We start from the raw sequence: 25,238 nt of genomic DNA, 5'->3' as shown, positions 1-25,238 counted from the left end.
TCATTGGTCATGAGAGTGCACATCACACGCCTGGTTGTAGATGCTACACCAATGTCTGCATGTTTGCTGGGCAGCTTCTATTTATAGCCAATAATCATAAACCCAGTTATTAAACTGGTTTCAATTGCTTTTTTAAATCAGATTTGAAGCTGAATCCTAATGAAAGTCACTTATATCTGTTCTGCAGCCTTGGCACTGTTAGCAGTGGCTCTGAAGCCAGGAGGTCCCCCCCATCAGAACCATATTACCCAATACGCTGGTCACCTAAAGATCAGCCACATGTGCGGTTTGGGAATTCACTGCCATCTTCTCCTTTTATGATCTTATGGGGATTCTGTCATTAAAAACACCCCACCTTACTTCCGTGAAAAATTATTAAAGCTAGAAACTTGTTTCGAGATACTAAGTCGCAATTGCGAAATATAAAGTCGCAATTGCGAGATATAAAGTCAGAATTCTGACTTACTAAGTCGCAATTGCGAGATATAAAGTCGCAATTGTGACTTACTAAGTCGCAATTGCGAGATTCCGTGGCTTATATTTTTTTTTTACTACCTGGCGGAAACGGGCTTCCATAAAAATCAGCGTACACGACATAATGGACAAGCATTTAAATCTTGAACATTACATTCTTTCTTTTTTTTGTAACATATAATGATGAACCACGATCTGAATTGATTTAACGATTAGTCATCTCAGCATTTATTCATTGTGAAAACCTCACACTTAAAGTGTTCCAACCACACGTTTTTTTTCCTTTTTAAAGTTTGTAGTAACTATTTTTGCACACATGCACTGATTGAGACATCCCCCAACAAATCCAACTGTGTTATTGTGTTATTCTAGGGGACTTCACAACCCTGTTAGTCTGCATTCCTGTGGCCTGTACTACGAAGCGGGGTTACTGGTTTAACGGGGTAACTTGTCAGATTTAAGGTAGTCTGGGCAAAATGTAAATGAACGAATATGAGGTCCATTTAAACGGTGCTACCTTAAATCCGACAAGTTACCCCGATAAGCCAGTAACCCCGCTTCGTAGTACAGGCCACTGATGTCTGAATAGATCAACTTTTCACACAGCACTCACAAGCTGTTTATCTGACTACCACCACAACAAAACCAGTTGTTCCAACACCATTCTGGGCCCCAAGCAAACAGATCACCAAACAACTGATTACCTGTATCTCTCCACCCACTGCATGCACACAGTTGTTAAAATTCCACTACTACACCCTATCAATACTTAACGATACTGTGGTTTAGATTTGCACATCCTAATCACCACCCTTATGATCAACCTATTTATTAGGAGTCCAAGCAGCGATAGCTGCTGGATCCCTGTTGTTACTCCTTATTTATTTTGAACCCGTATCCTACTCCGTATCTTTTACACCCTCCAGACACGTGACAACAAAATTTGAAACTCTCTTGAAACGAAAACAGAATCGTTCTTCATACTATCAACCTCCGCCTCCTGGCGGACAACATGCGAACGCTCCTTTCCGCGTCCGTTACCATGGAATCTCACGGGTGTTTCCAGTCTCCATGGTGACGGCACAGCGTCTACGCCGCTGGCACCGCGACTAAATCGAGCTGCATCAGAAATCAACCGCGTGAACGGCGTGGAAATGAGCGCACACGCGACTCTCGTCGTAAATCGCCCTCGCCAGGCTGATGTTAAGGGCTATATGGAGCAGCGGTCATATGATTGCCTTTACGGTGGGTGAGCCTGCCATATCCGCACCTGGGCTGCTGCCGAGGCAGGCCGCCCATTGTGAAAGTGGATGTAGCCTAAAAAGCGTGTTTTCCCGTAGATCCGCTGTTCACAGTGTCCGGGGAGTCGGACCACACACTGGCTTGCTTCATATCGCAGACCTCCGGGCAACGACTGGTCAGTACGCCTTTGCCAAATTCTCTGCCTTGCTTTTGGAGGTATCTCATTCACGATCAGTGTTAATTACGCATAACTGTAACCACATTGCGTGAATACGATGCTCAACAACCATTACTAACCTACTTGTGTCAAGCATACAAAAACACAGTCCATCCATCCTGAATGGAGTAAAATTAAATCGTTCTCAGTCGTTATAACATGCTGTCAGCTTCTTCCTACTTTTGATGTAATTATCGACTCTCGGCTCCCAGAATCGGGTTCCCAATTATGAGTCCATGTTCAGCAGCCTGCCCCACCACCCCAGCTACAGCCTGCGCCTGGAACCAAAGGATCCCGTCCCCGCTTTCATTGACCGGCGCTGGCGGGGGCATCTGGATCGACGGCGGGACGCGCTTCTGCAGCTGGCGGGGTAACAGGGGCGTGTGTGAGGGGGCACGCAGTTTATGCCCGACGGTTCTTAAAATAATGTAAAGAAACACCAAAAAGATGCCGAAAATGAGCATCGCCAAAAAGTCAACAGTTTTCATCCTAACTCGGGTCTCCCAAATGAGTTAAATTCAATGCATCTGTTTGTTTTATCTGGGAAACATGCCATTGATTTAATGATTTAATTATTTATTTTAATCATTACTATATGTAAAGGCTTATGTATGCCTCTGTGCGATTAATTTCTTGTTTATAATACACAATGTTTGCAATTAATACAGTTTCAGCCCAGCGTCTCCGCGCCTCCGGAGTCACCACCGGGATAACTGCAACGTTTCGGGGGCGGATCGGTGCAAATTCTTTAAGCGGTAGGAAATCTGCCTTAAGTATGATTTCATTATGTTGAAGTACAGCAATACATAGCTTGATATCCTTACTGAGTAATTTGCATTCGACATTGTTATGACTATTCAGACGCTATCGTGTTGCTGTCTAGTCGTGTGTCATTTCAAAGAAACGTCTCGTTCACATCATATTGAAATCGGATCGGTTATAGGCTAATTACGGGAAAACGTGGTTCTAATTAACTGTCTTAAACTGTGCTGGAGAAACCAGTAGAGCTTGCTCTCAGATTAATTGCTGCAGGGTTGACATTTTTTAAAATGTGATTTATATTTAGGCTGCAAATCGTTATCAAATATGGAATATGTCAAATACTTGATACCGCAGAGGTCTGTAAAGTGTAAGTCCTGGTTTCCTGTGTCCTGGTTTTCCTGTGTCCTGTGTCTAATGTGTTTAAATCTGTTTTTATTCCTCTTCTTTCTCCTTTCTCATCATCTCCGATCCGAATTCCCATTCCTCCCTTTCAGCCCTCTGATCCCCTTCTCACAGCTCCCAGCCCAAGCGTTACTGTCACTTCCCAAGTGAGTTTATACTATATACTATATAGCGCCTTTCATGCAAGGAATGCAACTCAAAGTGCTTTGAAGTAAATAATATACGTGAAAATAGACATAGAAATAATATGGATAAAATGAAAAAAAAAATCATGAAATTTAAATAATAAGGAGAGTAAAAGCCTAGGTCGTATCCACTTAATAAAATAAAAATTGTATCCGCAGAATAACTAAATTTAACATTAAACACAGAAGTCATAAGATCAAGTTAAATACAGTGTTTTAAGTGGTGGTGCATTAGTACAAGCATAGTGCAAAAGGGATTCAGGCCTGTATCAGGAAGGTCATACAGCAGCTGGTTAAAGGCCTGAAGAGTGAAGAGATACGTTTTTAAATTTCTTTTAAAGATTCGTTGTGAGTTTGCTTCCCTGATGTCTATAGGCAGGGGCGTTGCTAGAGATTTTGGGCCCCATGAAAGCATATCATATTAGGCCCCCCAGTCCAAACCAATCCAGTTATTTTCCTAATTTTTTAGGGCCCCTGTCACTCAGGGGCCCTTGGAATCGTCCTAGCTTTCCTCCCCCTTACGGCACCCCTGTCTATAGGTATTGTGTGTCATATTTTAGGGCATAACAAAAAAAATCACCTGCCAGAACTTCTACAGTGTCATTAAGGTGTAATAAACTGACCGATTGGTGTTGGTGTAACCCGGATTCACAAAGCCCCGTGTCTCCGTTTCCAGAGCCAATCCGTACTCCTCTGCTGACAGGGGTGGGGACCCTGTCCAAGGTCCTTTCCGGCGCTCACAGGGGGTGCAGACTGATTACCGCGACAGCGAGGCGCAGACAGACCCTTACAGCCCCAGCTATGTGGTGAAAGCTGACTCAGTGCCAGAACTTCTGACTTTGGCCACGCTAACATGGAGTACGACCCCCCCCCCCCCGCTGGGTTACAAGACATGCTGTGAAGCTGCGTTTACAGTGGTATAGGGCTTTGCGGGTTTTGACATGATGGGGACTCCAGCACTGTTTGCTCTAAGCATAGAGCAAGTAAAAGCAGGTCCCTGCACATACTGTGCCACTACTAGACATAAACATAAAAACAACCGTGTGACACATGCTAACTCCCCCCACCCCCATGTCCCGGCAGACCGTGGGCTTCCTGCGGGACTGGCTGAGGTGGAACTGATAGAGAGGGCCAGAGCCAGGAGGAGCTGGGAAGAATCTCTCCCACCCCTCGACGACGTGTCCCAGCTGGACAAGAGGAGGAGGATGATGGAAGAGATGGAAAGGAAGGAGTGGGTTTTCAGGGAGGAAGAGATACAAACGTGAGAAAACGACTTGTAACAGTAGGTTACTGGGGAGAGTTGCTTCATGGTATCTACTGTACAAGCATGATCGTTTGGAGGAATGTTCTGCTGGAACGCCACTTAGCTGTGACCCGGCCTAATCTCTGCCGGTGTCTGATAACATACCTGCATTTTCTGCCCAGTCTGTCCTGATTTTTTTGAGTATGTCCCCCTGTCCCAGGTTGCAGGAGGCACGACTGGACCTCCTCATGAGGCTGCTCCAGCAGAGGGAGCGAAGGAAGGAGGAGATCACGGAGAAGCAGCTGAAAACACATCACACTGTGCTCCAGAGTGGCATAGATGCCCGCATCAGCAAAATACGGCGAGCTTATGTTCTCTGTAAGAGCCACTAGCCTCCACTGGCCCTAAGAAACACAGGTGCTGGTATCTGAGGGCGTTCTACAAGATTTTGTCTAACACAGTGGTTCTGAAACTGTAAGGTCGCAAATAAAACACTATTGTTATCTGTCATTTTGAAAATTATAAAAACAGACCTGTTTGGCGAAATTTATTTTCAGTTCTTGGCTTTGTGTCTCTGATGGAATTTGGACCTCATGGAATTCTCCTGACATAAAGCATTTCAGGAAAGACATGGGTGGTGAGATTTGATCATTGCTTTTTGGGTGGTCACCAGGCAAAAAACAATTGAGAACCACTGATCTAACAGACCGCAGTGTGTGCTAATCGCTTGTTGAGTGACCCACCGACCTTCCGTGAGAATATCAATTCACCAGATCGCCCTCATCCCTTCCGCAGCCATCCGGAAGCTGATGGCCAAGAGGAGGAACGTGGAAGGGAAGCTGGAGAGGCGAGACACCGTCACTGACTACTGTAACTACGGGTCCCAGGTCTATGCACCGCTCTCCCGCTCCGGGCTGCTTCCTGATCGTCACTCGGAGAGCAACGTGGTGAAGAGCCGATTCCTCAGTACCTACCAAGGTCCAGCTTTTGTCTCTTAAACAATAACAAGAAACGCTTGGAGTTGATAATGTTAAATTGGAAATGGCTCCGCCCAACACCAATGTGCATTACATGTGTGTATAGTGTGTGGTTCACAAAGTTGATGATGGTGACAGTGATGGGGTCACTTCCTGTGCCATTTCATTGGGTTTACTGACATCACTTCCTGTTTCATCATCACTTCCTGTACAGGCTTACTGGAACTGGAAGCAGGCCTTCCTGCTTCAGCCTTACTGCCTTGTATCACTGCCCCCAAGCCAAAGGTTGCTAAGGGGTATGTGAAACGTTCTGACCGCTACAAGATGGAGCTGGACAGGACGTACCAGGTACAGCGGCCATGGGGAAATGGCTAGCAGTGCTTCATGTATGCACATTGACGCCGGACTACGTTTCCTGTTATAGTCCTGACTTGCAGCCTGCAATGTCACAAGCTGTGACAAGTCCCAGAACCACTAGAGCAGGGTTATTCAACTCACGGTCCTCGAGGTCCGAGCACTGCTGGTTTTCCAGCCTTCCTTTACCTGTCAGTCAGGTGTGAAGCCTCTGACCAATCAGAATCAGTAATTATTAAACAACTACCTGGGAGAACTGAAAACACGGCCTGGATTTGGAATCGAGGTCCAGAGTTGAAGAACCCTGCACTAGAGGGATATCGCCATACAGTTTATATTGGTTCAGGGGCTGGCCGACCCTGCTTTCTCAATGGTATGTGGCTTTGGATAAAATTGTGTGACCTTCACCCAGGAGCTGAAGGAAGTGAAAGTGCAAAAGGAGAGCAAGCCCCTGAGATTCCTCCAGAGGATGGAGAAGCCTGCTCCTCGCCCCCCCACGCCAGGTGTAGCGGTTCCCCCAGAGGTCAGCTGTTCTCACTGTCAGCTCCTGGTCCACATCTCCACACTCTCCGTAATGTGCCTTGATCTGTCCCTTCAGGGGGAGGAGGACAGGGAGCTGGCCATCATCAACCTGCAGAAGCTGCTGAGGGGCAGAAGCATCCAGAACATGGTGAGTCTATACGTGAACACCTTTCCCCGCTAATGCTTTCAAAAACGACACATGAGCCCCAAAACATAAAGACCGTAGCTGCATATTCCAACGAGTGAGTCCACATGTCCTTCAGATGTTCGAGGGCAAGATGAAGCATCTGGAGCTGATCCAGGAGCTGCGCAGCACTCATGCCTTGCAGCGGGAGGAGCAGGAGCTGAAGCAGGCTGACAAAGAGGCCACTCTGACCATGCAGAGCCTGAGAGAGATGCACCAGCACAAGGTTTGGCAGTTTCCACACACACAGCACAGGCGGAAAGTGGAGGGGCACTGCAAAGTGGCTTGAGAAGCATTTAAAAACACCTTAGTGGTGATATGTAGTCCAGCTGGTTATGTATCTGTGCCCATATCCAGAAGGTTTTGGGTTTGAATCCCAAGTGTAAGCATATCACTGTTAGGCCCTTGAGCAAGACCTCTGAGTGCTAGCTAACCATACTGTCTGATCCCAAATGTGCCTGTATATTTAAGTGTGTGTTCATCTCCCATGGACCAAGGTTATCCAATTTCTACTCGAAGTATCTCTATGTTATTCTCTGTAGGTGTGGATGGCTGAGGGCCTCCAGGCAGGCATGGCAGCCGGGGTGCTGGCAGACATGCTGGACTTCCTGTCCAAGGAGGTGGTGCGTGTGCAGGAGGAACGGCGGATCCATGCCCTGGCACTGCTGGCCGAGCGAGACCGCCGGCGGCGTGAGGCAGAGGAGAGCGGGAGGAGGCAGGAGGAGGAGAGGCGTCGCCGCGAGGAGGACGAGATCTTCAGACAGGTTTGTGAGGTCTTATGCACATGCACTGGCAGGGTTACTCAGCTAGAGGCTGAAGCTCTGTCCCAGCACAGCATCTAGCAAGCATTGTCTTTCAGGTGGTTCAGGTGCACCAGGAGACTGTGGACCTCTACCTGGAGGACATTATCCTGGGAAGCATAGAAAAGACCGCCGATGAACAGGCCAGAGAAGAGATACGCAAGATGGCCGAGGAAGTCAACGACATCGCTTACTCCATGGAGAAGGTGTATGTGTCTCGGTTATGGGGTTGTGACTTCATCACAGGGACATCCGAGGAAGCCCATCTAGAGATCCTGACTGAGGCGGGAATCTGCCACTGACATCTATCATGGCCTAGTTACGGTCTCCTTCTCATTCTCACCGCTGTTGCTGATTGGAAGCTTTCATGTTGCACCTCCACAGACGCACCAGCCTGCAGCCTCAGGAGATGGTGGCTGAGATGGTGTACAGTTTCCTGATCCCTGAGGTGCAGAAGATCACCATGAGGCAGAGAGGTGGGCTCCAGTGCAGCACCCTTAACCACAGACTTCGTTGCCTACTGGGAACCATTTATCACAGAGCTTAAAGGTCACGTTGTTATTACTGAAATCAGGTATTTCAGTAATAAAAAGAAATCAGGTATTTCACACACTGATACCTCATTGAAGGGTGGCTGTTTACTTCTTATATATCAGACCCAGAGGTCCATAGAGGTACTGGAGGTAGTACTTCCTTTATTTTTAGATTCAGAACTCATTACTATAATTGTATTGTCATTTAATAATGCATTCTTCTCTCTTTTTTAGAAAAATACACCATTGTAATATTGTAAACTGCATTATCTTCTCAGCTCTGCCACTGATCAGAGCAGGGGGGTGTTCCACGATAAGCCAGAAATCCTGCTTCGTGGAGGAGAGAGATCAGGAGAAACTGAACAGTTCATTGTGTTTCAAAGTTTTTTTGCATGTTTTTTGCCTGCTAAGGCCTGTGAGCTGAATCCGGTCAGACAGGAAGAGCGAGTGTAGCCAGGCAGAACACATATGCAGTGGTGGCCGCGTCCTGCAGTGTGGGGGGGTGATAATGTAGGGGGCGGGAATTAGTGGGACAGGGGAGTGAATAACAAAACATGTGTCCCGCAGTGAGGGAGAACCAGCGAAGGCATCTCCAGGCCGCTCACCAGCTCATCCACGGAGAGGCAGATGCCTACATCGCCCCCAGATCCTCATCACCTTCTTCACAGGCCGCTGCCCGCATCGCGGAGGATGCGCTGGGCCAGTCAGAGGGGACAGACACCAGAAAGCTTCCGGCGTCCCGAGTTGATCAGCAAACAGGAAGCGAGGGCAGCTGAGGCGCCCATCACGTCTGGTTTTTCGAAACCGTTTAGCCCATAAATCCGAAGGAAGGCAGAGCCTTGACCCCTCATCCCTTTCTAACAGCATGAAATGCAGCTAAGCTCCGAGTCCCACGCTCAAGTGGCTGTGCTGCAGTCAGTTAGGACCTAATGATCCAGCCCATTATTCTCCACACTTTCATCCACGGCTCTCAGTCCTAATTAGTCATCAGGCCATTGAAGGATACAGCTCCCACATCTGTCCCTGTGTGCTCACTTCACAGTGAGGTGGGAAGAAACATGGGGGGGAGAACCGAATAAATGATTCTGAATAGATTCCAGTCAGGGGGCCCAACACTTTATGGGGACTCATGGGAGTTTTATTTACACAGAAATGTTCTGAGGGCAAATAAAAAAAATGATTGGTTTAGAGAGATAGCCAATCAGATTGCTTTTAGAGGAAGTGGGTCCAAGCAAATAGAAGGGGCTGGACCAAGACATCTGATTCGTTGGTGGGGGGGACGTGTGCTCCCCAGTATTAAATTTGGCTTCATTCACCCTCCCCCCACCAACTATAAATAAACTTTTGCCTTTAAATTATTAATTTGTGCCCACCCCCAATATCAAACTCTTTTCCTACTCTATTACATATACAGCAGCTCAACAACAGTGGGTTTTTATATTGTGTTTTTGCACATAATCAAGCTAAAGAGTTCGGCTGATTAGAGGTCATTATAGTAGTGTTGAAGGGCCAGAGGTCGAGCCTGTGCCAGTTCAGTATTTGTGCGCTTGTGTGAGTAAGGGGGAGTTACACGCGTCGGATAGATGCACCTGTGATCAGAATCCCAGCTTTGGCATCAGAATATAAAATAGGCCTTCAGCGGGTTAGGATGCCGTGCTTTTAACAGAAGGTAATAGTTATAATTTCAGTTCAGTTCATTTGATTTCCCCCAAATGCTCCAAGGACTATGAATAAATGTAAATAAAACGATAAAAGAGTGCTTGAACCATATTTAAAAAATGATACGGGATACAGGTGCATCGTATCTAGGGGTGGAAGTTGGTGAGCAGCAGTGGAAAAGAGCGTCAGTAACCCCGATTGAAAAAGAATTGTTGATAGCGCGGGGCGCAAACAGGTGTTGGGTGCGGATCGCGCCTGGTAGGAGCGGGGGGCGGGACAGGACAAGACAAGGCGTTTCAAAACTGCTGTTTTTATGACTCCAGTAACCAGGAAGAGGTGGCGGACGCTGTCGGGTCGTGCGCAAGTGCGACGCCGCTTACAACTTTCGCTTCGTTAGTCCGGATAGTTTGGATGTGAGCGCGCTTAGGGGCCCGTGTAAGGGGATTGTTTGCTGACCACCCTGCCGTTATGTCAGAGTAAGTACTTCGCTCCCCACTTTCCCATACCGAGCCGTTTCGATGTGTTCATATTTTCAGTTGCGATCGGCGATCGATTCTTAAGAAAGATACCACGTCCACCTTTATAGCGTTCACCGAAGGGTGGCATGCGGAAAACGGAGTTATCCAGGTGTGGGACTGACACCTGCAACACACGCAGGTCCGCCGGCAGACCACACGAAGATGAGCAATTACAATACACCTCTACACCACTGCAGTCAATTACGTCTTTAGACATAAAATTATAAATATATACATTATTTAAAAATTTAAATGTTTTAAACTGAACCAAGGTCAAAAACTTTCAGTAATGATGAGCATCCCTTAGACAGGTTATTGTTTATGATATTTCCAGAATATCTCATCTGGAAGGTCTTGTGTCCCAATGCCAGGGTCAAAGTGGTTGAAGATATATCAAACTGTACCAGATCACAGACACCAGATCTGATTCTGACTGCGAGAACCAGGTTCGTGTTTGGGTCCTGTGTGCATACATATGAATGGTCTTGTTTTTTGTTCTTTGTAACCAGTGTCATCTGATTTGGTGAACTGGAGTTTGCAGTTGGATGCTTGGTTCTACGGCTGTAGTTCTGGTCATTAATATCCTCTGTTAAATAACCCATAGTGGCACTTTAGTACATAATAAGAGCAAAAGTATGTGGACACTAACTTGTCTAATACAACCCCTTTTCAAAAAAGTTGGGACGCTGGGTAAAATGTAAATAAAAGAAGAAAGCAATGATTTGCAAATGATATAAACCCATATTTAACCGAAAACAGAGCAAAGACAACATATCAAATGCTGAAACTGAGAAATTTTATTGTTTTATGAGAAATACATGCTCAATTTGAATTTGATGCCAGCTACATGTTTTAATAAAGTTGGGACGGGGGCATGTTTACCCCTGTGTTGCATCACCTCTTCTTTTAACAACACTCTGTAAACATTTGGGAACTGAGGAGACCAGTTTGCTGGACTTTTGAAAGTGAAATGTTGTCCCATTCTTGCCTGATATAGAATTTCAACTGCTTAACAGTTTGGGGTCTCATTGGCGTATTTTTCATTCCATGATTCCAGGCCAGTCTATCACCCAGACTCTTCTCCTACGGAGCCATGCTGTTGTAATACATGCAGAATGCAGTTTGGCATTGTCTTGCTGAAATATACAAGGCCTTCTATGAAAATGACGTTTGACCTGGTTACTGATAAGCTGGATGGTCTCTCTCCTCTGTAGCCCGGAGAATGTGGCGTCCATGATTTCTGAAAAGAATTAGAACGTTTGATTCGTCAGACCGCAGGACATTTTCTTAAATGAGCTCAGGCCCAGAGTAGAAGGCGGCATTTCTGGATCATGTTTAGTAGTTCAGTAGTGTTTCACCCTGGATTTTTGGATGCAGCAATGAACTGTGTTTACAGATGATTGTTTTGAGAATTGTTCCTGACTCCATGCAGTGATTTCCACTACAGAATTGTGTCTGTTTTTAGTGCAGAGCTGCCTGGTTTTCACCCTTGTCCTTTGCGTACAGAAATTTCTTCGGATTCTCTGAATCCTTCAATGGTATTATGTACCTTAGATGATGGCATCCCCAAATTCTTTGCAATATTATGTTGACGGATATTATTCTTAAATTGTTGCACTATTCGCCCATGCAGACTTTCACAGTGCTGAACCTCTCCCCATCTTCACTGCACAGAGTGCTGAACCTCTCCCCATCTTCACTGCACAGAGTGCTGAACCTCTTCCCATCTTCACTGCACAGAGTGCTGAACCTCTCCCCATTTTCACTGCACAGAGTGCTGAACCTCTCCCCATCTTCACTGCACAGAGCCTCTGGGAGGCTCTTTTTATACCCAATCATCTTACTGACCTGTTGCCTATTTAACACAGCATCCCAACTTTTTTGGAAGCAGAGTTGTATTTTATTTCAAAACCAAGGACATTTATATAACTTTGGTCATTTACCGCTATAATAGCCTCAGTTATTCTGGGAGGACTTTCCCTTAGATGCTGGGACATTGCTGGTGGGATCTGCTGCCATTCAGTTTGGGTATTAATGTTGTGTGATTGTCCAAAGCCCTTTCTGAGAGTTTGTGTGGCTTTACCACGTTATAACTGAGTTTGTCCCCCGGCGTTTCAGCTTGATAGTCACTTGCTGTTGACCAGGGCTGGTCTTACAAGGTTGAAATTGGGCAAACTGACTTGCTGGAAAGACGGCCAACAAGGGTCCGAAGCGAAAGTCTTTAACATCTCTACTGTTCCGGTCCATTCTGCTGCCAGTGTTAATTGCATTAGGAGATTACATGGCCGTGTGCTTCATGTTACACTGACAGCAGTGTGTGTGTGTGTTAATTAATTAATTTCACTAATTAATAGTGTTTATATGTAAGGTGAATGTTGGTTAAGTGAGACAAATGGTTATCTGGAACATTTATATGTATGATCTTATATATTTTTACACCTCTGTGTTCTGTTAACTTAAGCTCAGTTCTTGAACTTTCAGCAATACTTTTATGTTTTAATATTTCTGATCAGGATCATATTTTTAAAGTGACAGAGAAAGTAATTTTTCTAAAATTGTCCCAGTTTACCAATATCGACCCTGTATGGCTTGATGCAGCTGTTTTTAATTGGATCTGTCTTCAGATCGCTGTAAAAGATAGGTGAAGTAATTCACAATTATTATTTGCAATGTTCAACATACATAGTTGCGCTAGACCTCAGTCCATTGTTAGTAGGTTGTTAATGGTGTAATGGACTTGGAGCACACAGTGAGCATGCGGCGTTCCCAACAGCAACCTGCAGTCACTGTGCAGCCCACAGTGCTGCCTATAGTTATTACTCCAAATTACATTTAAAGCAGGGGATGTTGTGACAGCAGAGCTCTTCATTAAAGACGTTTCCTTGAAATGTATGTAAGTTCACAGTTTTCATTTCAGCACCCAAATGAAAGAAATGCTTTAATTGTCTTCAGCGTGAAGTCGTACATACACTATAAATTATTTTAATATAGCATCTGTTGTGATCGTTGTGCTACTAAGAGACAGTTTATTAAAGGTGATATTTACCCAGAGAAGCTGTGAGTGATTCTTGTTGAAGGGGAACGTGTGGTTTGACAAGCTGCCTACCCCTCACCTTGCTGTGCGACTAAACCCTCGTGTCACTGGCAGATATGTAAGAAATGCACACAACTATTTCTCCTCATGCTTCCAGGCAGGGGGGGGGGTGAGCTTATCTCATTATGATGGGAGTCATAACACAGAAAATGCCAACCAGATCTTCTTCTGGTTTTTCCGACCTGATTACAATTAAATATTAAGCCTCTTTAATTATCCATGCATACATTATTATTACTTTTTTTTTTTTACTTTGTTCATTGTTCTCTGTGTTTGGAACTTTTCTCAAGACGGCGGTTGTATTGCATTTCAGAGACCGGCTATTTGCATAACCAGTTGACAGTGAACATGTTTGAAAGTCCCACCCCAAAGTACTTTTTAGGACTGTAAGTTTAGTACTGGTACTCGACTGGAAGTCAATGGAAAAGCTAAAGTGCCATACCAAAAGTACGGCACCTGGTGCAGTGGAAAAGCGCCCTTAAACAGGCCCGGGAAGAATGGTATGTTGTTCAGATGGGCTTACTCGTGATCAGGTTAGCAGAATAGCAAGAACTGACAGGGTCACGGAATTTACTCCCGTTGCTCTCAGTGTACATGATGTTCCCTCCAGGATTGTGTACTTCCTCACCATCTGCATGACGGGCTAATCCGTCCTCTTTGACTATATTGGGTGGGTGTCCCAGTCTAAGAACACCTTGCCCACATTTTTCGGTCCCTGGACACAAAGCAAAATCCTTTAGCGTATGCTAAAGTGGGCCTGCCATTAAATAATTTCCGTCAGTGCTACTGGAACAGAGGTGGAACTTAAGGTTACACATAATTGCAGCTAAGAGTACAGAATTGTGCAGCATGCTGATTTTTCCCCCATTACAAAAGAACCACCAAATGGTTTAAAATGACTTTAAAAAAAACAGCATTCTGCTGGCATGCTGTGCCAGGGCTTACAGAGAAAGTGTGTTTCTAGGCAGACTTGCAGTAAACCATCAAATTCCAATTTGAGCTGTGAAGTAGAAAAAGGTTGTGTTTCCTGTCTTCCTTTCAGTGCAAAATTTTTAAATCAGATAATTTTGTTACAAGAATTCATCTTTTTTAAATTGGTTGGCTTCCTGTTCAACAACTCAAAAAATGCTGTTTTAGTCCAGGAACATACAAATACAGACGCTCCCCAGGTTACAATAGTCTGTGTTATGATATTTCGACCTTATGATGGATAAATATTTTTCACTTTCAGTACATTATTCAATACATTACATGAGATGTTCAACATTTTATTATACAGTAGGCTTTGTGTTAATGATTTTGCCCAACTGTAGTTACTGTGCTTAGTGTTCTAAGCATGTTTAAGGTAGACTATATGCTAGGCTATGATGTTTGTTAGGTTAGGGGTACTGTATTAAAATGCATTTTCACCTTACGCTATTTGCACTGTATGATAGGCTTATAAGAACGTAACCCCAGGCTGTATACTCTCTAAACAATCAGATCCATCTAACGTGATCTTCAGCTGTTCTATTGTGAGTGAGACGATGCCCTTTTCAAATTACATGCTGTAGAAGAGGGACACTAAGCTGGGGGTTACTTAAAGACACGTGACACCGCTGTGGTGGCAGAACGTGGTCTGTGCGTGACTGGAACCTGCTTTGTTTTTCTGGTGAAGCTGTCATCCAACGCTGAGACCCAATAGGTCAGTTTTTTTGTTTCGATTAAGCGAATTTTGGATGACGACGGGTTAATGACCATGTGTGAGAAATCCGCATATTTAATTCATTTAGCTTGGAGTAAGTTACTAATTTTGGAGTTGCATTCCCATAACCCTATTTTTTCGTCATTGGATATATGTATTTAGTACGTGACTTTAGTGAACTCGAGGTTTTCAGGAATGCATTAGTCACATTGTAGCAGGACTGACTGTAGCTGGCAGCCATAGAGTTTAGTATTAGGCCTAAAACTGCACATTAGTGTAGTGTACCGTTCTGGCACCTCTCTGCCAGCAGCCTCACCATCTCTCTGTGGGCCGTCGGTGATCAAGCCCACAATGGTCGCGTCATCAGCAAACTATATGATGGAGTTAGAGCCATATCTGGTCATCCTGCCAGCTTGAGTTTTTTGTGTGTTCTTGAAGCGCTGGAATGTTTACCGGAGTAGGCGTGCTTTTAAACACCCATGCATGCAGATTCACTTCTAACGATGCGTACGCACATCGAAACCGGTTTCACTGATAAACACTCCATATGGCGGTTAGTGGGGATTCGCGGGGGATTTCTCAGCGAATGGGGGAGGTTTGTTCCAAGTGTTCTTCTGGATGAGACTGGAACGGACAAGTGTGGACTTGGCCAAGGGGGTGAAATGTAAGGTACCAGACGACCGTAGCAGATTACGGTTGGGCGCGCTGATGAGCTCAGTGTACAGCCGTGTGCCCTCCTTTCAAGTATACAGTGGTCCACCAATAAACTAGGATGGAGTGGTGACTCTGAGTCTAGGGCGTCTGCACTGGCAGCTGAAAGGTTGCCAGTTTGAATCTCATGAATGCTAGGAGTGATTCTACTCCCTTGGGCCCTTGAGCGAGGCCCTTGACCTGCAGTTGCTTCGTCTTGGCTATGACATTACCCTACATCTCGTCTTGCAAACAGGTCCTCAAAAAATTTGAGGGTTGGTGGCAGGATTGGCGCTCGAGTCACGGGAAAAAACTTCACACTGTTCCATTCCATTCGGACTATGGTGGTGCTGAGGTGACACCTGCCTCCCGGCTGTACTTAGGTTCTCATCCCTGAGGTGGATCGTTGTGTGGTGGGTGTGGCAACATGCCATATCAGTTTGTGCTCTCTCTCTCTCTCTCTCTCTCTCTCTCAAGTAAACTAGAATAATGACAGTAGCTCAAGAGTTAAATCTCAAAGAGATGCACCAAGCTCCCCTTTCATTGCTGTGAGGTGAAGTGTCATTTAGGGTCCAGTACAGAGAAAACAGAAAAAAGGTCAAAGGCTGGTTCATTTAATGGTATCAGTTCTTCCTCTGTCAGGTTTGATGAATGTATATTGGACCAGTAGGGAATCTTGCCACATCCCTACAAGAGACTACCTTGTGTGAATTACATAAGACATGTCTTCTTCAAAATCTCCTTGACCCTCTCCCCGATGCATTCTTTTGTATCTGAGTTAGCTATAAACCTGGATGGGTCACCACACTGCTTCCACAGAAGAAAACAGAATCACCACCTCTATTGTTCCATTTTCAGCTCGAAAAAAATCCTTGAATGAAACTTCTGCGGGCAACTTAAGCAGCTTTTAAGAGCTGCTACTGTTTTATTCTTTGCTGTAAACCAAACAATGTAAAACCATGTTTGTTTCTGAAGGTGGGTCCAGTGTTTTCTCTGCCGGAGCCATTGCCAAGTCTGTATGTGACGTAGCTTCAAAAACCACGCATTCTGTCCTCTGCTGGGACTTTCCTTCATTGGCATGGATGCTTGTTACCAAGTTGCAGAATGTCAAAGCTGAAATACACCTACAGAGGAGAAGGAATGGGAAACCTCCCCCCCCCGTTTGATCTCTATACCATCCATTAATGTCACCTCGGTGAATTCCCATTGGTATTGGTCTTCGGTAGCCAGCGTTTGCATGTGTTATAGTGTGAAACTGGTCTTAGCATGACTGTCTGCCCGCACCTTCATTAAAACTCGGGGTCCTCACTGTCTAGTCCATATGGACCAGAACCACCTGGTTCCAGTAGCCTGCTGGTCAGGCCATTGTGAAGTAGCCAGTCCATGTTTCCATCAGCTTAGGGGGTTTTGCTATTTCTGCCTCTGATTTAAGACGGGAGATGCTGCTGACGCATTCTTTGTCCTGAGGCATGGAGAGAATTTGTACTTGTGATTGTGCCCTCGCCATATTTGGAGCATCTGCACAGTTTGATCTATGCTGATTGGAGCCTTTTCATGGATCGTTTTGTTTTGCCTGTTTCATAAGCTATTTCTGTACAATTTCAGGGCCAAAAGCTTGACCTGGGTTTCTCCCATGTGCTAAGTACCTATTAGCCTGCAGGGCCTTGTGGCTCATTCATTTTGTGTATCAGCCTCCTACCATTACAGCATCTCCTGCCTCTCTATTTTTTTTACGTATTTTGACTACATTGGTTGTTTGCACATAAAATCATGAATGGGTCCTGGAGTGAGAGTCTGGGCTAATAACTATTGACACCAAATAGTCACTTATGATCAGGATAGAGAATAGTCTTTAAGCATTAAGTGCAGTGAAAGGACTTTTGATTAGCTACATAGTGTTCTGAGCAGGCTCTGTAGAAACACCTGCGGTGGGAGGGTGTGAGTGTGAAAGGTACCCCCCCCCCCCTCTCCCATAGTAGTATGTGGCGAAAGGTGTAAGGGAGAACACTAGAGTATCTGTAGCATTCATTGTAGTATCTCTAATTTGCAATTCCATTCCATTTCAATTGATAACAAGCTATGGAATAGAAATGTAATCTAAATGGCGGAGTCACCCAATATGCAACTAATGTATATAACTCGGTATTGACAAAAATAAAAAAATTTTCAAACGTTTAAGTTAAATTATCGTAGTTCCATGACACCCATAACATTTACTGCCTTAAGTATCATGGGACGTGAACTCAAGCTTGATGTATGTGTGGAATATGGAGCCATTGCTCAACTAAAATGTGTCTTTGGAATTAATGCTAAAGGCAACCAAGGCATGCAACAGACGGTGCTACGGAACACGGTGCAGAAAGTGAAAGCAAACCCGCCCAGCCTCTCTGTGCCGCCACAGCGGTCCGTTGAGTCTTGCATCGCTCACACTGGGCGGAAAAGTGGTTAGCAATGCTTTTCCAGGGGGAGGTACCAAAGAATGTAAGCAAACCAGGTTCTGCTCCAATTAACCCTTGTAAAAAGAAGCTCATGAAGACGGGCTTTCCATCTCTGGTGGAAGGTTATGGCTCCATCTTGTCGTCAATGGGTGCCATGGTAACAGCGGAATCCTGGTTGGCTTATTTTTATCTGGCAACTGTTTCGCTCAGATTCAGACATGCATCCCTGAAGGGCAGGTCTGTAAAGGTGCTGAGCTCTGGTGCACCTCTCTCTGCCGCGCGTCCCCGGTCCCAACACTGTCTACTTCCCTACTCTTCGTATGGTGGATATCTCCAGGCAGCGGCACTTTTGCACTTTCATGTAAGTAGCCAAAGTGGTTTTGAATATTCGCGGCTTGAATTTTTCAGTGAACTCAGGATTTTTTGTGTGTCTGTGTTTTTCGCCTGTAAAGGTAAAATTCTATGCCATGATTTGTGGACGTTAATAAGAAATGTTGGGGGACAAAGCAGGTTAGCTTGGAAAATGAAAGAAACTGCATCATGGGGGGAGATGCTGAAGACAGATTTGACCAGAATTTACTCAGATGTGTAACCCTTCTCTCTCTCTGTTGGGACCTTTACTTGGCAGCAAAAACTTACATTTGATTTCTGAGGAGGTGGTTTACGAGGACTGTGGAAAATAAACCAAAAATGCTAAAGAGTCAGGCCTGCTCTTGGAATAAAATTGTATTAATTATAATTAAAATGATAAACATAAATAGTTTTTCCTCCCCTAACCAAATTATATCAAAATAATACAAATAGGAAATGCACTTACAATTTGCATATGATTTTTGTACAGGAATGTTTATTGTTTTGAAAATGTAAGACATTCTCATTTATAAAATTAATGACGAATACAAAAATATTTATATTTGGGTAAACAGCTTATTTCCTTTTTTGAAACACAGTTTGAAGGTCCAGAAGAAGGTGCCACCATTACAGTATGAAGTGATAGCTCAGTTTCTTTCAGAGCTCCATTCCGAGTGTTTAATCGTCATGGATTCGTCGTTACAGGTCAGCATGAACACGCAGGAGCTAAGGCGCCCCACAGATGACGGCCCGGAGGAGGACACCAGCGCTGACGAGGAAGACGAAGAGCCCAAGGTGTGTCATGTGTGTGGCGACCAGGCTACAGGATACCACTTCAACGCTTTGACATGTGAAGGCTGCAAGGGCTTCTTCAGGTGAGGCAGATTGTGGTGGAGCGGGCAGGTGGAGGTGTGAGGAGAGCGGGAGAGGAGGGTCCAGGCAGGGGCAGGAGGGACCGAGGTAATATCAGCGGTTCTGTTATTTCATTAAGGAAGCCCAGCACAGCCAGGGATCAGCCAACTGCACGTAAGGCTATTCGACATGACGGCTGTATGTCTCATAATGCGCTATTTGCCTCACTTGGATAAAAGGATATGGTAAATAAAACCAAATGTAGACGTTAAACACCAATATACTCCCATCTCATCTGGCCACTCGAGGGCGCTAGCAGGAACCACCTTCTGCGTCAAGCAGCAAAAGCACACAGATGCTGAAATCCTGGTTTCATCCCCTTGTGTTTCACCGGTTCCAGTGCCAAGTTGGCTGCTTTTGACTTGAGTGAAAGTGATTAACTGTCATGGTTGACACACCACAACAAAATGTGTCCTTTGCATTTAACCCAGATGTGACATCCTGACATAGCAGAGGGTAGCTATTATTAATGGCCTGTGGAGCAACCTTTTGATCACAAACACAAAGCCCTAACCATTAGGCCACCACTGACCCAACATCAATGCACTGCTTGCATTTCCCCATGCTGGTTTTCTTACACCTCTTCCCACTGCAGTCCCCAAACGCTCTCCCTTCCTCCAGCCGACCTCAGGGTCACACACGAGCTTGCAGTTCCTTTCCTTTTAGGACATAGTGACCGGTGAAGTACACATTTGCGTGACTCAGGACCCAGTGTCTTCCTTCATTCTAGGGCATGATGATTCCTTTATCCTCGCTGGATTTAATGTGGCCATTTACTGCTCCTCAACAGGCTTTCATAACCAGCTGAAGCACTCATAGTCCTAGCACAGACATAAAAGCAGTGCTCAATTATAGGTAGGAAACGTGCCAAGTGGAACGCAGAGCTGCTTGACGAAATTACCTCCCGTAGGAGCCTGGAATGATTCATTACAGACATCTGGGTGTCCGTGTGCCATCGATTTGGTTAGCAGTCAGCGCAGTATTTTTTCACGGCAGCACAGATCATGCCAGGAGCAGCTCTGACTCCGCTTTGACTCATCTGTGACTCACTGCAGGAGAGCCATGAAGAGGCCGGCCAGCTTTAGCTGCCCCTTCCGGGGAAACTGTGTTATCACCAAGAGCAACCGGCGGCAGTGCCAGGCGTGCCGGCTGAAGAAGTGCCAGAGCATCGGCATGCTGAAGGAGCGTGAGTTTGCCGCCATGTGCCGCGCATCCGGCAGCTAAGTGAGAGCGCTGACTCCGCCCCCGTGTTCCCCCAGTGATCATGTCTGACGAGGAGCTGGAGCAGCGACGCCACATACTGAAGCAGAAGCGAAAACGGGCCGAGCCACTGGTGCTGAGTCCCCAGCAGGAGGGGGCCGTTCAGGAGCTGCTGCAGGCACAGAGGAGCACCTTCGACGTGTCGTTCGTCGATTTTAAGAAGTTCAGGGTATGAGGTCTCCACTCGCGTACTGCGACCACAGGTACGCTGGTCCTGCCTACGGTCTCACCCATTGTTCCCATCATCGCCCCAGCCCATCGACCGTAACCTGGCCCCGATGCACGAGTACGGCCAAATGCTCCTGGATCCCAGCCCAGCCTTCTCATCTCCCCAAGAAGAGGCCCTATTCCAGTTCTCCTCTCCCTCAAACTGCGACGAGAGGCCAGACGCAACAGATGCCAGCAGCAGAGTCTTCATCACGCTGCCTCACATCGCTGACCTCACAACCTACATGATCCAGCAAATCATTAGCTTTGCCAAGCTCATCTCATATTTCAGGTGAGCAACAGAAGAAGATGCTTTACTGATATTGATTCTAACCTCACTGACAGTGTGTAGTACCAGAGGTGTGTTAAACTGTGATGTCCGGTCTCCTGAACCCCCCCAGGGAGCTTTCCATGGAGGACCAGATCTCACTGCTGAAAGGTGCCATGTTTGAGGTGTGCCAGATCCGATTTAACATGCTGTTCAACGATGAGACGGGCGTCTGGGAGTGCGGGGCCCTGTCCTACTGCATGGATGACGCTGCCCGTGGTGAGCTTCGGGGAACGCCGGTGTCACAGCTGCGTGAGAAATACTGAGGACAGAGTTCTATCAGATGGAGCTCCAGAACCGCCACCCCCACCACAGGTGTAAGACAGGGAATTATGGGATTCAGTTAGCCACATGCTTCTGCCGTACTGGAAAACAACAGGTGCTAACAGCCATTGTTAGCAGTTCTGCACCCTACTTCTCCTGCTCTGGGCTGGTAACCACGGAGACTTTGTTGCTGTGGAAGCAGGAACAAAATTGAGACCATTTATGGTCATTTTCTGGGTCATTTTCATTTCAGACAAGTGACAAAGTGCTTGATTTCAGCTGGTTGGCACATTCTAAATGGACATTTTTATGACAAGTACTTTCACTATAATTAGAATACTCTGGCAGGGCAGCCTTTGATTGCAATACCTGAACCGGTAAATTTCTGAAAAATCTCTGGCTGGGTTGCAGCACAAGTCACAGACTTCAGAGTGAACCCTTGTGTAAGGGATACCTGTGGCCTCAGTGTCCTTAGGTGTTGAGTTCCATTTTGTCTCTGGCACAGCGGGTTTCCAGCGCCACCTGCTGGACCCTTTAATGAAGTTCCACTACACACTGCGGAAGCTGCGATTGGACGACACTGAGTATGTACTGATGCAGGCCATCTCCCTGTTTTCTCCAGGTATGCCGGGGCCAAATCTGCACACGCACACACAGACACACAGACCTGCGCTCATATCATTGTGGGGACCATCCATCTATTTCTATCAGCAAAATCCTAATCCCAACAATGACAACCCTACCCAGCCCTAACCTTTAGCATAAGTAACCGAACAAAATACAAGACTTTTGGCATTTTTTATTTTTTGATTGCAGTTACAGATTTTTTACAAAATTGAGTTTCCCCTTGTGGGGACCGGAAAAATGGTCCGCACATCAAAAAAACAGGTTTGTATCACATTATGGGGGCTTTTGGTCCCTACAATGTAATGTATACCTGGACCACACACACACACACACACACACACACACACAGCAAAATCCTCAACCTACTAAACATACCTTCATGCAGATGAACTCCATAGCAGTACCATGTTAACTTGTGTTAGCAGAAACAGGTGGAATGAACAGCAGGACTGAGAGCTCACAGCCCTGCTTTTATGGCAGTCATGCTTTGATGCCCATTGTCACACAGAGGGCAAGGCTTCACAAGCAATTTCACTCCTCACCTGTGGTGCCTATGCAGACCGGCCAGGTGTGACTGACCAGGGGACCATTGACAGACACCAGGAAATGGTTGCCTTGATGCTGAAGACGTACATTGAGTCCAAGAGGATGTCCACAGATAAGCGGTAAGTACAACCCTGAAGCTAATGGAGTGTAACGGTGCACAAAATATCTGGTTGGGTGCGATTTTGGTACAGCAGGGAAAACAGAATTTGTTTTGCAGTTATTTATTACTAAAACTGCAAACACAATTAGGAACAGTTGTAAACCAAAGGTAATGTGTTTGAACAACAAAACCTAAGAGACATTTATTAGACAGAAAGACATTCACTATTAACTAAATCTCTTAAATCCAGTGTTCTCTGCTGTTGCTGGTACCGGTGTAATTTATTGGGAAATCTAAATGTTCCCAAACCGCCAGTAATATAAATGGCTTTAGCCATTAGCAACTGACAACCACAATTAGCATAATGTTTTCCATTGTGAATATCTACTTGTGAATTTAGGATCCACCAGAGTCAATAAATGTATTCATCCATTTACCGATCTGTTAGCACTCTAGAAGCTAATAACATAGCTGTTTATTGATGTGTAACACAAGGATTACTTCATCTCGTCAGAACACTCACTTAGCGCAAGATCAAAGCATGCGGTCTATTACTGGTACAGTGTAGAGCAGCTTTTCCCAATCCAGTCCTCAGGGAGCTGCAGTGGACTGTCTGACCGGGAGCTGGGAGGGAACAAAAATGTGGACCGTCAATGGGTTTCCAAGGACTGGGTTGGGAAACACTGGTGTAGAGAAGGGCGTGTCCACTGCTCTGCATCTAACTGGTCAACTCCACCCCTAGCCTGCTGTTCCCCAAGATCGTGGCATGTCTGACAGAGCTGAGGTCCATGAACGAGGAGTACACCAAGCAGGTGCTCGAGATCCAGGACATCCAGCCCGACGTCTCTCCACTTATCTTGGAGGTGGTCAGTAAGGACCCATAGCACCAACCTACATGAGCAGCACCATCAGCAAAGCACAAGACACAAACTGGAAGAGGGGTTGGGTAATCAAAACCCAGTCAAAGCCATCATTCATGCTGACAGAAAGCAAACAGCCATAACACTTTTGGTCCAGAACACGTCGCACGTGTGTGTGTGTGTGTGTGTGTGTGTGTGTAACCTGCACCTGGCAGTGTGATAAGGGCAGTGGTGCTTGTGTTCATCTTCGTATATATTTTATTTGATGTTGTGTTTTGGCTGAATGTAATGTTATTTTTTTTTGTAATCTATTATGCACGTATTTAATTTCTCACTTAAAATACCACGTACAAAATGAATGTTTCCATTGGCAGGACTCCAGGTGAGAACGGCTATTAGCTAGGCAGAAATCACTTTTGTTGATTTCCAATTCACGATTGTGCTGCTGTTTTTTGTAAAAACATTTTGGATCGTACCACGTACGTCACGGGGGGAGGGAGCAGAGGTCCTTACCATTCAAAGTGCCTCAGCCAAACTGGGAGTCTGGTGGCTTCCAATATTCTGCACTGCTTACTTTCAGTTTCACACACGAGGCACAGCACAGCAGTAGGTGTACATTTGTGTACGATGGCACTGGTCACCTTTCCTACCAGATCCTTTCTCTGTGCTGCTAACACAACGGTCAGGTTGATTGGAGACCAGCCTCCACCTTTAAAAGGGCCTCTCTCACAGACAGACACCTTCAGACCAAAAAATAATCTACTGACTTCGAGACATAGGTTACGTACCATTCAACAGGGCAGGGCTAGGAATGAGAGTTGGACCAGCAACCTTAATCACAACTCTAGTTCCTTAACCACTACGCCCCCATGTGCTGAGCCACTTCATCTGACACTAACACTTACCTATGAATGCAAATCTAAAGGCCAGCTTCATATTTCATATAGCATTAGGCTAGCTCACAGCCTTCATCTTTGGCAGGAAATGTGCATATATGTGCTTGAAATGCTTATTTTGTGTCGGTGAAGACGGGTTTTGTAGAAGACACTGTCTTTCAGGTTCGGTAGTAGATATGGGGCAAGTTTGAACAGAAGCAGACGATCCGCTTAGGTGCCTAAAATCATTCATGTCCTTGCAGAAACCAAAACTTTGCACATCATGTCCTCACTTCCTCCACCCCCCCATACACAAATATCCCCACTACCAGGGAGCAGGGGTGGGGTGGGTCATAATTATCTAAAATACACACTAAATGCAGTACATCCATCTTTCTGTGGTTGTGTCATGTCACTCAGGGTTTAAATCGGCACTCGCTCAGTTAAGGCCCTGCTGTCTGTAGCTGCTTTCAAACTGCTGTGCTCGTTTCTTCTTGTGGCTATTGAGCTGCTTTACTGTGACTGTTCCCACACCCATCTCTGCCGTGTGAAGTCTATTAAAAATAGCCTTAAAGTGTTAAGCTGTGGTCTTTGTTCTTTTCCGGTTGAGAGTCACAGCACTGATTATACAGGGCTGTGCTTCTGCCCTTCCCTGACCAGGGCTAAATATCAAAGGCCCGCTCAACTGATATCGGACTTTGTGCTAATTCTCCACTGCGGGGGTTATAGTAAACTGGTAACCAGAAAAAACACCTTAGAGACAATGGAAAGCAATACACAGCGGGGGGAGGGGACTAGGAGGGATTCTTATGATGAATATATACAAATGGGTGTAAAAAAAAAAAACTCCCCATATCTCTTGGGAGAAATACATTTTTCCGCTGATAAATAAGGAAAGACTTACAAGAAAGAGGGTTAGGGAGAGAAGCG

The 25,238-nt window shown here is 45.7% G+C and overlaps 2 protein-coding genes across 6 annotated transcripts; both read left to right on the top strand.

The window, feature by feature from the left end:
* The first annotated feature begins 1,564 nt into the window (after positions 1 to 1,564).
* Positions 1,565 to 9,728, top strand: cfap91 (cilia and flagella associated protein 91). Its single transcript, XM_023845211.2, has 17 exons — positions 1,565 to 1,719; positions 1,815 to 1,891; positions 2,146 to 2,303; positions 2,602 to 2,688; positions 3,190 to 3,243; positions 3,959 to 4,140; positions 4,366 to 4,543; positions 4,746 to 4,903; positions 5,321 to 5,503; positions 5,717 to 5,850; positions 6,269 to 6,379; positions 6,455 to 6,526; positions 6,642 to 6,788; positions 7,105 to 7,326; positions 7,422 to 7,570; positions 7,747 to 7,838; positions 8,463 to 9,728. The coding sequence occupies exons 1-17, from the start codon at positions 1,629 to 1,631 to the stop codon at positions 8,669 to 8,671; spliced, it is 2,304 nt and encodes a 767-aa protein (XP_023700979.2). The 5' UTR covers positions 1,565 to 1,628; the 3' UTR covers positions 8,672 to 9,728.
* A 148-nt stretch (positions 9,729 to 9,876) lies between these two features.
* nr1i2 (nuclear receptor subfamily 1, group I, member 2) lies at positions 9,877 to 24,889 on the top strand. 5 transcript variants are annotated; one of them, XM_072698239.1, is made up of 10 exons: positions 10,065 to 10,518; positions 11,780 to 18,339; positions 19,035 to 19,204; positions 20,297 to 20,427; positions 20,501 to 20,670; positions 20,756 to 21,000; positions 21,110 to 21,255; positions 21,806 to 21,922; positions 22,487 to 22,592; positions 23,316 to 24,889. In XM_072698239.1, the coding sequence occupies exons 2-10, from the start codon at positions 17,992 to 17,994 to the stop codon at positions 23,455 to 23,457; spliced, it is 1,575 nt and encodes a 524-aa protein (XP_072554340.1). In that variant the 5' UTR covers positions 10,065 to 10,518; positions 11,780 to 17,991; the 3' UTR covers positions 23,458 to 24,889. The 5 variants fall into 5 exon arrangements, with proteins under 5 accessions (XP_072554344.1, XP_023701097.2, XP_072554340.1 ...); XM_072698243.1 differs by lacking the exons at positions 10,065 to 10,518; positions 11,780 to 18,339 and adding an exon at positions 9,877 to 10,030 and having other exon boundaries at positions 19,035 to 19,124; XM_023845329.2 differs by lacking the exons at positions 10,065 to 10,518; positions 11,780 to 18,339 and adding an exon at positions 9,877 to 10,030.
* Positions 24,890 to 25,238: the final 349 nt, after the last annotated feature.

The sequence above is a fragment of the Paramormyrops kingsleyae genome, chromosome 1 (genome assembly GCF_048594095.1).
Source record: "Paramormyrops kingsleyae isolate MSU_618 chromosome 1, PKINGS_0.4, whole genome shotgun sequence".
NCBI lineage: Eukaryota > Metazoa > Chordata > Actinopteri > Osteoglossiformes > Mormyridae > Paramormyrops > Paramormyrops kingsleyae.
This window is presented reverse-complemented; position numbering and strand designations above follow the sequence as displayed.